General features: G+C 48.3%; 1 protein-coding gene across 4 annotated transcripts in view; it reads left to right on the top strand.

Moving 5' to 3' along the window:
• LOC114068243 (metabotropic glutamate receptor 7) overlaps positions 1-16,076 on the top strand; it is a 137,936-nt gene that overhangs the window by 30,386 nt on the left and 91,474 nt on the right. For all 4 annotated transcript variants that reach the window (XM_027904196.1, XM_027904194.1, XM_027904195.1 and 1 more), the window contains exons 2-3: positions 10,620-10,761; positions 11,737-11,891. In XM_027904196.1, coding sequence (XP_027759997.1) covers positions 10,620-10,761; positions 11,737-11,891 — 297 coding nt within the window. The remainder of the gene's footprint in view (positions 1-10,619; positions 10,762-11,736; positions 11,892-16,076) is intronic.

The following is a 16,076-nucleotide window of genomic DNA, read 5'->3' on the forward strand; positions in this document are numbered from 1 at the left end:
GGGGACATCCACTGTATTAGTGGACTTTTTTAAGATTTATTTGACTTTTGAAGTAGTGGGATTGTCACCATAATAGTGAATTTTGGAACATTTTTTTGAATTTTGAATTAGTGAGATATTCAGTATATATTTTTTTTTATATATGTATAAATTTGAAACACTGGACTTTAGGGGCTTTAAAATGCACAGGATGTGGAGTGAATCATGGTGGTGAATATTCCCCATACTCATTCCATTCAGGAAAAGAGAAGCTTTTCTCATTGCTTACCACTACTGCTTAAATATTCTCTGGAAATGAAGTGTTACCCCAAAACCCCCAGTATTTTGGCATATGTGTTTGCTGCTGTATTGTGAATATTTTCACTGGGTTTTGCTCCTTTTAATAAGTCCCATTTCTGAGCAGCAAGTAACAAGTTGTAAGAAGGTCCCTGTGAAGTCCTTTCTCCCCTGTGCCCCTTGGCTGGTACTTCCAGCATCTCTGAGGATCCCTCCCCTGCAGCCTGAAAGGGTTTCATTTGTGTGTTTAGTTCCCACAAGTCCCAACACTTGGCTTTGGGCTTTTTCTTGTGCACAGCAAAAGGGAAAACAAAAGTCTCTTTTCCCTTTGTTCTTCCTCCTGTGAGGAAAAGGATGTTTTCCTGAGAATTGTCTTGCCAGAGATCTGAGTGTCCTATTGCCATAACTCCATTTGTTGGAAGGAAAAGGGACGCTCTAAAGGTTCTGGACTGCTTTGGAAGCTTTGCAGGGCAGTGTGGGCTGTGCTGGAGGGATGATTTCTGCAGCAATCAATCCCTCTCTGTTCAGGGAAACACATTGGGCACTCCGAATATTGGCAAATATTTCATGGGCCTCTCGAATTCAGCACCAAATTAAGAGCATCACTTTGTCTCTAATGGGCTGTTCATTGAAAAGCCTCTTTAGAAAGCAGTCAATGAAGAGCTCAGTGCTGAGTAACTCAGGAATAACCATATTCCATCTATTTCCCGAGGTTCCTGGGTGAAGGGAATGCTCAGGGGCAGGGAGTGGGGCTCGTTCCACGGGCTGGGTCAAGCACTTTTTTTGTTTATTCAGCTTTTCATGCCCTTTGGCTTTGTCTGTGGCTCATCTGCTGGGGTTGCAGGAGAACTGCAGAGGTGAGAGGCCCCGTCTGTGCCCAGTTCAGGGCTGCAGTTTGTTCCTCTCCTGACTGGTGGTGAAGGTTCAGCTGTGAGCACACGTGTTGGTGTGTGTTAGGAGCTACACCCTGGCAGTGGTTCAGAGCCTGGGGGGCAAAGCTTTTCTTTCCAAGGCAGCAGGTGATCTTTGCTGCCTGTCCCTTGTGTTTACTCTGTGCAGGGTGAGGAAGAACCTCCTTGGCTCGTGGTGTCCCCAGGAGATGCTGCTCCTGTGCAGCCCCACACATCCCTCAGTGCAGCTGCTTTTGGAGCTGAAGTTGCTTCATTCTGTGTTTCACAAAGTGCCCTGGTGTTCCCCATTTCCTCTGCCCAACAGCCACTGTCACCTCCTCGTCTCTTCAGCCAGCTCATCCCCAGGCAGGCCTGCTCCTGGGCACCAGGACCAGCCCTCTGCCAGCCCCCTCCTTCCTGGGTGTTTCCTGGAGGATCCACATCCCAGAGCTGCAGCCTGTGCTGCCCTGGGCTATTCACAGAACCACAGAGTGGTTTGGGTTGGAAGAGACCTTACAGCTCACCCAGGGCCACCCCTGCCATGGGCAGGGACACCTTCCACCAGCCCAGGGTGTTCCAAGCCCCGTCCAACCTGGCCTGTCTGGCTGAGTGTCACCTCCCTGTCCCCTCAGGGGGGGCCATCCTCGGTCACAGTCCCTGGAGCTCCTGCCTGGGTGTTGGTGTCCAACTGTGATTTAACATGGGCCATTTTCCAGGAGATAAAGCTCTGCTGGGATGAATCCTGGACTGCCTCCCTAGAGCTGGCTCCTCACTGCTGTGCCTTTTACAGCATCTCGATTAACCTGACCAGATTATCCCCAGGCAGTGCAAGGGGGTGGTTTTTGCAAGGCTGCAACAGTGGTTTTATTGAACTATATTGCATTTTTAGTACTCATCTGAGAGAGGGTCATTAAGGCTCAGTCTAGTACATTAAGAACATTACTCCACTGTGAAGGAGACAAGGATTATGGAAAAGACAAGAAAAGACCAAGGAATTACAGAGTTTTGTCTTTCTCCATGCAAGGGCTGAGAACAGAACCTATTGAAATAATTCCTAACTTTTCTGAATGCACATATTTCCAATCCTAGAAGGCAGTGGAGACTTTGCCCATTCGTGCTGTAAATGCTGGCCTGTTCTTGGGTGGAAGAATTAGGAAACAGGTTTCCTTCCAAAATTACACTTCAAAGGTTTCTTCTCCTCCCTCCTTTCCCACTGAGATTTCTCATTGTGTCATTGCCACTCTCTAGATTTCTCATTCTTGGAAGAATTGACAAGTCTTTACTTGTCCTCACAGGTACATAACAGCCACAAAAATACCATTAACTGAGAGCAGGCTGAAATGCCATGTTACCTCTCCAAGAAAAAATGAGTTGGGAACAAGGGAACATTCCAAATTGTGGTTAGAAAAGCTCCATCGTCAGAGATCATTTTGTGCTTGCAGTTTATAATGATTCACTATCCAGAGGTGGCATCGTTATCGCTTGTGGGGGGAAATGTCCCTGCAGGAACAGCACAGTCCCTAAATTACAGAGTGCAGCTCCAACAAGCAGCCCCACGGCTCAGGATCTGTGTAGGGGGGTGGCAGGGAATTGCCAAAGCAGCCTCCCAGGGTTGTGTTTGGGAGCAGCCCTGCGTGCAGGCGTTGTGGGGAGCAAACAGGGGCCTGCAGATGGAAGGGGTGAGCCTGAATGCTCTGCCCAAGGAGGGGCTGCTGTACCCAAGGAGGGGCTGCTGTGCCCAAGGAGGGGCTGCTGTGCCCAAGGAGGGGCTGCTGTGCCCCAGGAGGGGCTGCTCTGCCCCAGGAGGGGCTGCTGCAGGGGAGATGCAGCTGCCTGGAAGGTTCCATGGCAGGGAACAGGTCTGGTTTTCAGAGACTCAGCTGGGGACACTCAGGTTGGACTCTGTGTGTCTGGAGCGTGTCCAGGGAAGGGAACGGAGCTGGGAAGGGGCTGGAGCAGCAGGAGGGGCTGAGGGAGCTGGGGGGGCTCAGCCTGGAGAAAAGGAGGCTCAGGGGGGACCTTCTGGCTCTGCAATCCCTGACAGGAGGGGGGAGCCGGGGGGGTCGGGCTCTGCTCCCAGGGAACAGGGACAGGAGGAGAGGGAACAGCCCCAAACTGTGCCAGGGGAGGTGTTGTCCAGCACTTATTTACGGAAAAATGGAATATTTTACCAGTTTTGTTTCTTTCTTGATTCCCTGGAATCCAACCTCCTTTCAAGATATTCCCATGTCCCTCCAGGACCAGCCTTGCTGCGTTTCCCTCCCTTTGGGCATCAGGTGCCGCTGGTGATGCCCGAGCAAACCTGTGCCTGCCAGCAGGGGCTGCTTCCCCAGCCCCTGCTCAGGGATTTCAGCTCAGGGCTTTGAGTTTGCCAGTCTGGGGGATCCTTGGCTGGTGTTTGTGTGGAGCACAGCCCTCGTTTGGATGGTGGCTTGGTTGAGGGCTTTGCTGGCAAACACGGTATTTTTGGGGCTTTGTTTCTGTCTCCCGCAGCCGGAGCTTTCACCGCCCACAGTTGTTCCTGAAGCAAATGTGTTTCAGCAAGTGTTCCGACACCGTTTCTGAGAACTTTGCCTTTGCTATTTTTACACACAGCTCTGCAGAGCCAGGCTCGGGCTGACTGGATCCAGCTCAGGGAGGACAGGGGAGGACTGAGGACACGGTTCAGTGGTGAACGTGGTGCTGGTTCATGGTGGGACTCAACCACCCCACAGGTCTGTCCAGACATAACAACTCTGGGATTCTCTCCTATGTTCCCACTGTGTTGGGATTTAGGCCATATGAGATCATACAAAGCATTTGCACTCCTGGGGGGTTCATCCCATGGACCAGCACCCAGGGCTGTCCTACACACCTGCAGTTACACCCCTTTACTCAGGGTCTGGATTTGGGGTCTCCCTTTGCCATTTGCCAGCAGCACTTGCTGTTAGAAACAGGTAAATGATTGAAGGCATCAGTAATGTTCTTTAGCTGAGAATCTGCTGGTTCTGGGTCTTTACAGCAAAACAGGGAATGGTTTATCAGTCTGGTTTCTTCTTTCTTGATTTCCTGAAATCCAGTCTCCTTCCAAATTGGCAGCATTTCATCTTTAGGGAGATCTGAGCAGGGTTTATCCCCTTTGGAGGCTTTGCAGGGCTCTGTTCCAGACCAGGCCATTGGAGCGCTCCTGGCATGAAGTTGTAACAACAAAAGTCTTTTAGATGTTTGAAGCAGAATTTTATTTTATATTGGGGTATTTTTCTTCATGGATACACTGTGTGGCTCCAATGTACCTTCTTTCTATAGCACAGATTTTAGGAAGCCAATAAATCCCAAGTTCCTGCTGCTGCAAAACCCTCTCCTGTTCCCACACACGTTCCCAAGCCCTGCCAGCTCTTGGTCTAAAAGGGTATCTTAATTTTCTTTATTTTCTCTCTAGCAAACAGAGCTTTTCTAAATCTTTCAGAATGATCCCTTACCATTCTTAGAACTTAATTTGGTGTTCCAGAGAGAGTCTTAATTTTTTGTATATTGCTGGAGTGTAACTGCCATAATAAAGGACAATTTTGAGGTGATAAAACGCACCAGGAATGTCATTAAACATGCAGCAAAGGTCTGACACAATGGAATTAAGCATTAATGAATAACATACTAGAAATATTAGTCTTCTGTATCAGTTTAGGTGTTCTGATGTTGGGTCATGATGAGGGCTAATGTGAAAAAATGAAACAATAAACAAGATTAGTGAAAATAAAATTCCAAAAGGATTCAGTAGATTCTTCACGTGTAGAGAGTTCCTGAGTTAAAGCTGTTGGGTATCCACAGGGATCCCTTCTCTTGGATAACTTGTAGCTTCATGTTTTAATACAATTATATTATTGGTGCACTTTTCATTTTTACGATTGAATTTTGATACTGTGGAGATGTGATTTAAATTGGAGCCCATCTGCAGATCAGGGCAGTTGTGAACTTCTTTTATGGGCATAAGCAGGAACTTGGTAGCTCTTGGTAAGCAGGAGCTTGAGGATCTGAACTGTTCCTAGTAAAGACCCAACAGTCCAACCCAGAGTCCTGTTGGAACTTTGAGTTTGGAGACAGGGACCCAGCTGTCATCTTTGGATCTCTCTATAAGCCATTTTTTTTTTAACTTGAAGTTCTTTTTTCTTGAGAATTCTGAACATTCTGTGCTGATTTGGCTGATTTCCACAGATTAAATTCCCGTGTAGTACCTCAGGCAGAGCTGGTGCTGGATCATCCCGGGATCTCCTCTGGGCTCCCAGCTTTCCTGGGGAGATGGAGCAGGACTGAGCTGTTGGATTAAGTGCTTGGGATCTTTCTTCTGGAGTGTTCTGATGACCTCAGCCCAGTCCCTGGTGAACTCCCACACTGGTGGCCCCTTGTGCCTCAATGGGACAGGGGAATATTGGAGATCCAGAGATCCAGGTCAGGTTACTGTGAATCTGCAACTCTGTCAATGGCACTGGGAATTTTCCTACATTAGATTAACTTACTGAAAATCTGGTTATTTCTTGTGAGAGGCTGATGACCAGCCCTGCAACATGGACATGCAGGGGTTTATTCTGGGCTCGATTTCAGTGTGAATTCCCTCATACAACAAAACCTCATCTCAGCCACCCCTGACACCCAGGCTCCTGCTCCTCTCTGAAGCGAACGTGTGAGTCATGTATTGACTTCCCAGTGACTGTTCTTTGAAGATTTGGTGGCTTTTGTGTCAGCTGTTTGAACAGCTCTCTCTCACTGCTGAGGAGTTTGACGCCAAACAAGCTGCCAGCCCCGGCTGCATTTCAGGAATATAAAATAATCTGTACCCTTCCAGTTCCTTTAGGATGTGATTCTGCTTTATCAGGGAAATATCCTCAGCTGTGGTATTGGAGTTTTCACATGGGGAGAATAGTGACTTCTTTAGCTCAGTCTTCAGTGTTACTGCCATTAGTTTCCCGTCTGCAGAATAGATGAGGTTTACAAGTAAAACTCATTGCAGCTCATAAATTGTATATGCAGGGTACATAAGGATATGCCAGAGCCCAGTAGTGACATAAAAAATGTACACAGAAATGAAAAAACCCTGCCATGTGCCTTTGAGGTTTATTTTGTTTCTTCCCCTGTTAATTCCTCTCCTTTGCCTGCCCCAAGCTCAGGTTAAACTCAGTTTGCCCTTGTGTGGTGGGGGGTCCTGCTTGTTGGATCGTCATGGGACCACATCAGGTCCCTGGCAGGGTCTTTCTGAGGGATCAGAAATCTTCCTCACTTGAAGATTTCTTGTTCTTACTGTTTAGGTTAAAATTCTACTTACCATCTGTACTTACCCTGAACTTTTCCCATCCTTCCCAATAAACCTTGGTTAAAATCCTAATTTTAGGATGTTTTCTGTGCTGATGAGCAGTGAGAAAGGTCCTCAAATCCCTGCCACTGGAGGATGAGCTGTACCAAGCCATGCAATGCCAAAGGCTTTGTCTGTTGTTCCCATAACTTTAATAAACATCCAGGAGGCAGCTCCTGGCAGCTGCTAATTTTAAAGTAACATATTAATCAAATTAATTGAGAGTTCCTTTTAATAATCAGCAGCAACAACATAACTTTGTGATGTTTTCAGTGTTGCTAAAAGTGATTCCCCCTCCCCCAAAAAAGAGAACCTCTGCAGATAAATCAGGTGAAAAAGTGTTAAAATTGTCTCTTTTGCTACCTGATAATCCAATTAAGTGGTGATAAGAAAAATAGCTCCTGGAGAATTTCAGGGAAGCAGAATAATGTACTTAGTGTTGTACCAGAATCCAAATACCACATAATCGTGGGTATCCATGGATACTGAAGCAACACTTTGATTACCAGATACATCCATTACCCTTAAATACCAGCGTTGGGGTTTAATGCCCCGACCAATTTACCGCGTGACTGCTCCAGCCTGCAGAGAACCCTCCTGGGGATCTGCTCTCCCAGCACAGCACAGGAGCTGTCAGTGGGTGAAGGGAAGGCAGCCAGGATATTTTTGAGACTCTCTTCCCGGCTCCTGAGTGCTTTCAGCTGCCACCCAGCTGGCTCCATCCGCCTGCCCTCCAGCTGCCGGGAGCTGGAGCATCCTGGGATGTGGCCTGACCTCTGAGCCGCATCTGGGACTTAGGAGTGGGATTCCCAGGAAGAACCATCATGTGATGATCCTTTAGAGTGCTTGTGCTGTTGGGAGTCACTCCCCAGTGGGGGGATGGACTCGATGACCTTTTATCACGGCAAGATGAGCGTGTTGGTTATTTCACAGCACAGGATCCATCATGAGGCTGAAGACACAAATCCATGGAATCAGAAAATCCTGTAATGGTTTGCTTGGAAGGGGCCTTAAATCTCCTCCAGTGCCACCCCCTGCCATGGGCAGGGACACCTTCCACCAGCCCAGGTTGCTCCAAGCCCTGTCCAACCTGGCCTTGGACACTCCAGAGCTGGGGCAGCCACAGCTTCCCCAGGCGTGTCAGAGCAGCCCCAGTTTGGTCACGGGGTGGCTTTTGGCTCCAGATTCCCCCCCTTTGCCACAGCACTTTGTGCCAGTGAGAGCATTTGTCACATCCCCAGCCCGTCAGGGTAATAGATCACTGCAGGAATTCATGACAAAGTCCTGAATTGGCAACTTTCACGTTGCTACCACTTAATTGCCTCCGAGGGTTTTACCTTGCGAGTGCAGTGCATTAACCTGACAGTTTAAATAACTGTGCACACACTTCCTGCTGGAACAGGAGTGCTGGATGAGAATATGAAAGCTGAACTTATTCTGTCTGTGCCATTTGGACAATCCCCCCCAAATCCTTGGGCACCTCTGCTTGCTGAGAGTGGTAAATGACGAGGACTCTGCCTGCCAGGAGTTCCTCCAGGGGCATCAGAGCACTGTCATCCCAGCTCAGGGCTTGGATGGGAACAGCAGCTGATGGGCTGGTGTAAATGGGTGCTGGGATGGATCACTGCTGCTGTGCTCTGGGGTCAGACCTGCCTGGTGTGGATTTGAGCAAAGCAAACTGGAGAATAGCACGCTGTGACCCCTCTGGGTGGCTCTGGGGCTGCATCTGTTCCTCAGGCCTCTATTTGCTCTTTTGGGCTGCATTCCCAACCCTCTCAGCTTCTCTGACTGAAGGGGATGGGAAGTGATGAAGGGCTGCAAAGGGCCTCCCCAGCAGCTTCAGATGTGTGTAAATAACAGCTCCATCCAGCAGAGAGGAGCCCTTGGGTCCCAGTGCCATAAAACACTCTGCTCCTGCTCTGCTCTGGCCCAGCGGGAGCCTCGCTGAAGGACACTGTGGAGGGAAGGCAGAAATTTCCAGGTGACAAACCCTGGAGCTCTGTAGCACTCTGGGGCTGGGCTTGGTTTTTTCCTTTCTTTTCTCTCAGTGAACTCTCCAAAGTTGCCACGTCCTCGTTTTACAAGAGAGCTGGGAGTCTCTCAGGGGAGGTTTGGAGTCGCTTGGCTTGGAGTGCTGGAGTGCCAGGGAGGGCACAGGGACTTCCCAGGAGCAGATGATAACTTGGAGTTCTCCTTAGGCTTGGTGCCAGGGCAGAGAGATTTTCCCCCAGCAGAGCCACATGGATGGCTTCCCTGACTGCTGTGCCTGGGTGGTGCCCTGGCCCTGCCATGGAGCAGGATGCCCAGAGCCAGGGCTGGCTGGGGGAGCTGTGCTTTTAACCAGCTGCAATCCCTGCCAAGTGGGTCATTTCAGGAAAGCTGGATAGCACTGCTCATGGATTCGAGTTCATTCCGCCTAATTTTGACTGGGGAAAATGAGAGAGCATTTTCAACTCTTTAAATTTTTGAACTCACTAGCAGTGAGGCTTTGTCTCTCCATTTAAAAATGAAGTTTATTTTTAAAAACCTGCATTGTTTTTTTTGGAAAAAAAAACCCACCAAACAAACAACAAAAACACCAGGTTGCAAAAATTTCAGGTTGTCATAATTGGGAAACAAAATGAAAGATTTTGTGTGAGTCAAAGAAAAACTTGGGGGTTATTATTCTCTTTTATTCTTTCCCTGCCTTTCCTTTTCACTTGTTTTATTTCTTCCCACCAAACCAATCCTTCTTCCCCCGGAGCTTTTGGAGCAGCCAGCACCGCAGAGCTGCTTTGCCTTCAGGCAGCCCCTGCATCTCAGGCAAGGGGAAGGAGCCTGACCCGCTCTGGGAGGTGCTCAGGGATGCAGGAGGCAGATTCCACAGTTTTGAAGGCTGAGTTTGGCTTTCAGGGCTGTTGCAGGGGTTTCTGCAGGTGTTGCCATGGCTGCTGTGCCCAGGATGATGCTCCTCTGGCAGATGGTGTGTGCTGGGGGGATGAGCCTCCTCCTGCTGTAGGATCTCTCCATTCCCACACCTTCTCCAGTGCCTCATCTAACGGTCCTTTTAGATCTGCATTTTAAAGCATATCTGTGAATCTCTCCTTTGTCCTGCTGCCTTTTAATTAACTCATCCCCACTGCTGTTTCTTATTAAGCAGCTCTGATATGTTATTAATTAGCACACTATGCAGTAGGGTGGGGAGGTTGGTATCTAAGATGCCATAAAAGATGAAAGTGTTTACCACTGAGAAACAAAATAATTAAGGCAAAAGTTGTGTTTTCATCTGCCAACAACAAGCAGAATATCACTGGAGATGGGATGGTTTTTTCTTTTATTTTTCCTAAAACAAACTAAATAACTGCAATACGGGAATGTGCTGAAATGAGCCTTTCTTTGCCCTGGCTGTGGGTGTCCCTGTTCTGTGCTCACACTTTTTGCCATGTTTCCTGTGTATTTGTGAGAAGTCCCATTCACAGATGGACTTTATCTCGAGGCTTCAGTATTTGGCTCTCTCCAGCCCAGCTGGTGATGGACACTGGAACAAATAAGGATTTTCTTGATCTTTACCCTTGATTTTCAAGCTGTTCCTATTCCAGATAAGTCCCTTCAGTGGAAACATTTTCCCCCAATAGCCTTCAACTTGCAAAATCAAAAAGAATCTCAGCCCTCTGCGGAGATAAAATTTGTCCAATACACCTCCACCATCACTTGCCTTTCAGCCTGTTGGTTTGGGTTTTTTTTTTAATCTGTTTAAGTTTATTCAGGTTGTTGTTAGGATTGGTTTACTTTTTTAATTCCTCTAATTTTAATCCTTCTGCTGGCCATATATTTGCTTATTTTGCTTTTCTGCAGCTTTGGGGTTTCCCATCTGTTTAAACCACAATCCTACCCAGCCATGCAGGCTGTGTATCAGAACTCTCTGTGCAAAAAAAGAATGGTATGAATAATGGTATGACTATGAAATAATGGTCTGACACCCCCAGGCAGTGGCACCTGCGGTGCCCACAAGGGCAGTGACCCCATCAGAGCATTCCTGTTCCCCCCGGGCTCCCCTCCAGCAGGTGCATTTCCCACTGCCCCACCTGTGCTCTGCTCTGATGTGTCCTGTTCCTCCTGTGAAAGTCCTTTTGCTCTTCCCTGTCTCTGCCCAGGTGGGCTCTGCATCGCCCAGTCCCTGAAGATCCCCCAGGACCGCAAGGACAAGACCATCGACTTCGACAAAATCATCAGGCAGCTCCTGGAAACGCCCAACGCCAGGGCCATCGTCATCTTCGCCAACGATGAGGACATCAAGTAAGGGCAGCTGGGGGGATTAATTAACTGGGCTTGACAGCTCTGCAGAGCAGGCAAGGCAAGCAGAACAGGGGTAATGAGCTGGGAGTGTCTGCTGGTGAGAGCGATGGGGGATGTGCAGTTTGGGAGGTGGGGGGAAGCACCAGCCATGAGGCTGCTGCTGTCCTGGCTCATGGAGTGCCCAGACCATGCTGGGGGGACAGGAGGGGTGACCAGAATCTGGGAGCTTTTCCTGGCATAGGGTTGCTCATGCAGTGGATGGCAGAGCTGACCTTACCTCTCAAAGAGGCATTAAGAGCACGCCCCTCTCTCCAAGCTCATTCTGTCATGTATAATTAATTATTTCAGACTCTATCTTATGGCAAATGAAGGTTAATAGTGATAAAATGACTTGGATGCTCAAGGTTAAACCACGTAGAAGTGGCTCATAAAATAATACAAAGAATATTTTATATTGCTTTTCTCACTTGCCCATGTTCCATATTCTCACTCCAGAATTTTTAATCAGCTTAAAATTGGGGTGGAATCATCAGTTGCTGAGAGGCTCAGTCCTATAGTGAGACAAAAGGAATTCAGGGTGAAGTTTCAATAAAGTCAGTGGCAGAACTCCAAGTTTTGGTGGGATCAAGATGCCAGTCATGGGATATAGGGGGAATTTAAACAGAAGTCCTCTTGGTGCTGCAAAGAATGGGTTGGGTTGGGAGGGACCTTTAATGGTCATCTTGTTCCAACCCCCTGCCATGGGCACCACCACCTTGCACCAGCCCAGGCTGCTCAGAGCCCAGTGATGTGGGGCATCCCAAACACACAGCCCTGGGCACAGGAACGGGCTGTTCCTGTCCATGGCAGGATCAATTGGGTTGGGAAGGATCTGAGGTCAGTGGGTGCCCCATGCTGCCACTGCCACAGGCCATCTGCTGAAGCAGCCCCGTGTTTGGGTAAGGTGCTGTGTGACCAAGCCCTTCTTTCCCACAGGCAGATCCTGGCGGCCGCCAAGAGGGCGGATCAAGTGGGGCATTTCCTGTGGGTGGGCTCGGACACGTGGGGCTCCAAGGTGAGCCCGCTGCTGCAGCAGGAGGACGTCGCCGAGGGGGCCATCACCATCCTGCCCAAGAGAGCCACCATCGAGGGTAAGAGCTCCCTGCCCTTCCCCTCCTGCCTCCCTGGAGCTGGCAGAGCGGCCACCTCTGTGTTCCCAGAGTGTTGTGGGATAAAGGTGCCCAGTCAGGGGTGATCCAGGCTGGAAAGCACGTGGAGAGTCAGTGCTGAATGCTCCTCACACATAGGGACATGTATGTAAAACTTATGGGAAGCTTTGACAGAATCCCTTTGTTTCTCACCATTCCTTTGTGTCCTGAAGAGTTTGTTGTCTGCCTTCTCCTCACTTTGTTGGTCCTTTTGTGTGCAGGGATGCTTAACTGTCCTTCTCTGGGCACCAAACTGGTTGATTGGAGTCTGTGTTCCCTATAATGCAGAAAGAAAAGTTGTTTACCAGGTTTAGAAGGTAAAGAACTCTCCTTTGAGTGAAGAAAACAAACTCCTGAGCTGGCACAAGGTGTTGTGTGGGGCAGGGTCTCCGAAGAGTCCTTGAGCACACTGCCTACATTACAATGGGTTCTGGTGTCTTCACTCCCTGGAAAATCAAATATTTGCATTTTCCTGTGCCTGCACTCCCTCCTCATCAGTTATTCTTCTCAGGTGTATCATGTGCTTATTTCTTTTACATTTTTCAGCCCCTGAGGTGTTCTTGAATGTTGTTTCTCCGTAAATACCTAAAGTTGATAGGCAATGAAGTGGTTTGTTTCTGAAAACCAGGGTATTTTAATAAGCTTTTCATACTGTCTGCATTCATCCCTGTGGGTTCCTGACACAGAAAAGAGAATTCTGCCAACAGTAAACAGAAACTTTCCAGGTTTGTTTGTTTTAAAATATTTTCCTTCTCTATTGCACATTGAACCCATAAGGGGAAGCATGAGAGCGTTTTTTGGACACAGTAAGTGAGGAGAGCAGAGTGGAAGGGTCCAGGTATAGAAAGTCAGTTAAATAACAGTTATAAATATCAGTGTATTTGGTATATCTGCAAAAAAAATGTGTTTATTGAGCCCCCAAATATCTTCTTATTCAGTGCCTGTGTTGCAGAATGGCTCAAGGTTGGCTGGTTGTGTCCTGCACTCGTAGGTCGGATGATCAACAGTGAGGCTTAAATCACATTTTGCCTATCAGTGTATCTAACCTGTTCATCCTTTAGGAGCAGATTTATTTCGAGGTCCATGTGTTGCAGGTGACCTCCTGGGCAGGGCAGAGCATTTGGGCAGCAGTAGGGGCTGTCCCAGCAGGCGTCCCACGTGTCCCTGTCCGGAGCAGAGGCTCCCTGGCTGCTCTGAGAGGTTCAGGCTGGTTCTCACCTTCCTCAGCCCTGTTCATCCACCCCCAAATGCCACCTGGATCTGCCTCCTGCTCCTGCTGTTACAGGGAGGGTGAGGGGATGCCCATTCCCATTCTCCTGAAGCAGTTTTCCAGGACTCCACATTCCCCCCTCTCAGCCCAATTCCGTTTTGGTTTCATCCACCAAGATCCATCTGCAGCTCTGTTACTTACAGCAATCAGTAATCCTTGGGCATTAGTGTTCCCATGCTCAGGGAGGCTCTTATCCCTCTGGATTGCTGCCTGCCTTGAATTTAGGCTGCTGGATGTTGTTTTGTTTTCCTTTCTGTTGTTTTAATTTCATTTGGCCGAGAGTCCAGGAGAAGGGAATTAGACATTTTTATGTTATTCTTTTATCATCCAGCAATGAACATCTGCTTCCCAAAATTCAGTAATGCATTTCTTCTGGTGAAGGCATAAAATCAGAGAAATGAGCTGCCTTGGTTTTGCCTATAAATTGATGGAAACAAAGTAAATGAGCAGAATGGAACCCAGTGCCTGGAGCAGCTCCCAGCCCAGCAGGCTCCATCTGAGCAGCAGCCCTGGGGCTCACAGGCTCCAGGTCAAGGCAACTGTTAAGCACCAGCCTAATTCCCATTGGATTTGGTGAGAATTCTGTGTTAGTCATGAATGAGGGGGTTGCCCTTATTTTACTCCTCAAGAGCATGTTTTCTTTTTTTTTTTCCCTTCCTTTTGTCACTGTCTCAGGTAGGATTTGAAACATGTGGGAAAAAGGTTCCTGGGAAGCCTCACTGGAAGCAGAGAGCGCTGCAGCTCCTGTGCCTCCACCTGAATGTGTGACTCTGCTCACAGCTGGGGGAAACTAGCCAGGAAATGCCAGAGTAGCTGGTGTTGGAAGTGACCTGAGGAGCCCATCCAGCCCAACCCCCCTCCCAAGGCAGGGTCACCTGGAGCAGGTGACACAGGAACGTGTCCAGGTGGGTTTGGGACGTCTCCAGAGCAGGAGGTTCCACGCCCTCTCTGGGCAGCTGTTCCAGGCTCTGCCACCCTCAGTGTAAAGAAGTTGCTCCTCATGTTGAGGTGGAACTTTCTGTATTATATTTTATGGCCATTGCTCCTCATGGTGTCACTGGGCACCACCGAACAGGGGGTGGGACCATCCTGACACCCCTTGGAGATATTTGTGTGGATGGATGGGATTCCCTCTCACCCTTCTCTTCTCCAGACCAACCAGGCCCAGCTCTTGCAGTCTCTGCTCATCACAGAGATGCTCCAGACCCCAAATCATCTTTGTGGCCTCCACTGGACCCTCTCCAGTAGCTCCTTGTCTTTCTTGAACTGTGGAGACCGTAGTGTTCCACCCATCTGCACACATCCCAGCTGGCATTCCTATTTTCCTGACAGTGGGAACATCCCAGCAGCCTCTGGCTCCAGAGGGAGCCCAAAGCCCTTGGTTTCTTGTAGGATCAGGCCCCAGATCCACAGTTATTTGTCTTGATACTTGATGTCACTCTTGGGACAGAATTTTCTTTGCCATGATCCCACGGGGGGGATTTAGGAAATCATTACATGAACTGAATTCATTCATCTTAAGTCAGTCTTAATATAGCCTGATTGTGTGTGATGTAATTATGCTGGAAGGATAAAGTTGCATTTTATTTGCATAATTGCAGTAGACAGGGAGCCAGAGGAGCTGCACATTAAAGAGCTGGAAAGTTGGGAACATGCTCCATAGCCAGTTTAACCAGGTACCAGGGAAGCTGAAAGGCTTGAGATGTTTTCAGGGGGAAAAAAAAGCAGATTATATTTATTTTTAGAACAATTATGGCAGCAGGACATTGCATTCTGGTTCTTGTTGTTTTGAACTCTTCCCAAAGAGGGTTGTGATGGTGTGTCCTCACGTGGAGAGGAGAGCACTGAGACATCAGCCCCGTCCTGAGTCTTAGAAATCATTTTCCTCTTAAACTCAGCTGTGAGGAAATCAGCAGCTATCTACTCACTTCTTCCTTTCTGTTGTTCCTACACCTCTTTTCTGTGCAAAACTTATCAAATTGGGCTGTTACCCTGTGGTTACTGTGGTTACCCTGTGTTATCCTGTTGTTACTGAACACTTCCAGAAATCTGGGGTTTTTTTCCCCAACCATTTTTTCTTTTGAAATAGTCTTGCATATCTTTCTTACGTGTCTGTGACCTGTCCTGATGGACACACCAGGGAAATGAAACCAAGGAGAGGAGCAGCTGCAGGAAAAATACAGAGGCTCATGTACATATGTGTGTGTGTGTGTGTTAATTATTCAGAAAGGTGGAAAATTGTTTTGCTGACATAGAAAAAGATATTATTTACAGGCTGAGCTCGGAACTGATGCAACCAAACAGAGAGATTCAGGTAGATTTAAGATGAATGACCCCAGTCCAACAGGCTGGGGATGTGGCCCAGGCTGCAGTTTGTGGAGCTCTGGGCTTGGAGGTTAAGGGATAGCTCCAATCCAGCCCAGGGACATGCCCAGCTATTCAAAAAAAGAGGAAAGCTGCAAACCAACATAACTGTCCTTGAATTTTTCAGTTGTTTTTTCATCCAAAAGGGATGGCGAATCCTGGTTTTATGTTTTGGTTTTATTTCCAACGAGAACCAATTTGCTTCTGGTTTTTTTGGGGTGGGATGAACTGGGGAAAAAAACAGTGGAAGGGTAGTGATTTAAGGAAAAATTAGTGTGAATGGTATCTCGCTGTTCAGTGGCTCTGAAATGTTTTCCCTTCACATCCCCAGCGCAGGAGCTCGGGGCTCATCGTGCTCTGAGTTAGGGACAGTTTGGCTTTAATCCAGAGTTAATAACCATGGGCACACTGCTCTGCATCTCAGCAGGCCTGCCTTCACCCGGGATGCTCCTCTGGGAATGATGTGCTTCCTGCAGCACCTCCCACCCCCTCCC

Source organism: Empidonax traillii, unplaced genomic scaffold (genome assembly GCF_003031625.1).
Source record: "Empidonax traillii isolate 1590-97213 ecotype Southwest subspecies unplaced genomic scaffold, ASM303162v1 scaffold1019:size274861, whole genome shotgun sequence".
Lineage (NCBI taxonomy): Eukaryota > Metazoa > Chordata > Aves > Passeriformes > Tyrannidae > Empidonax > Empidonax traillii.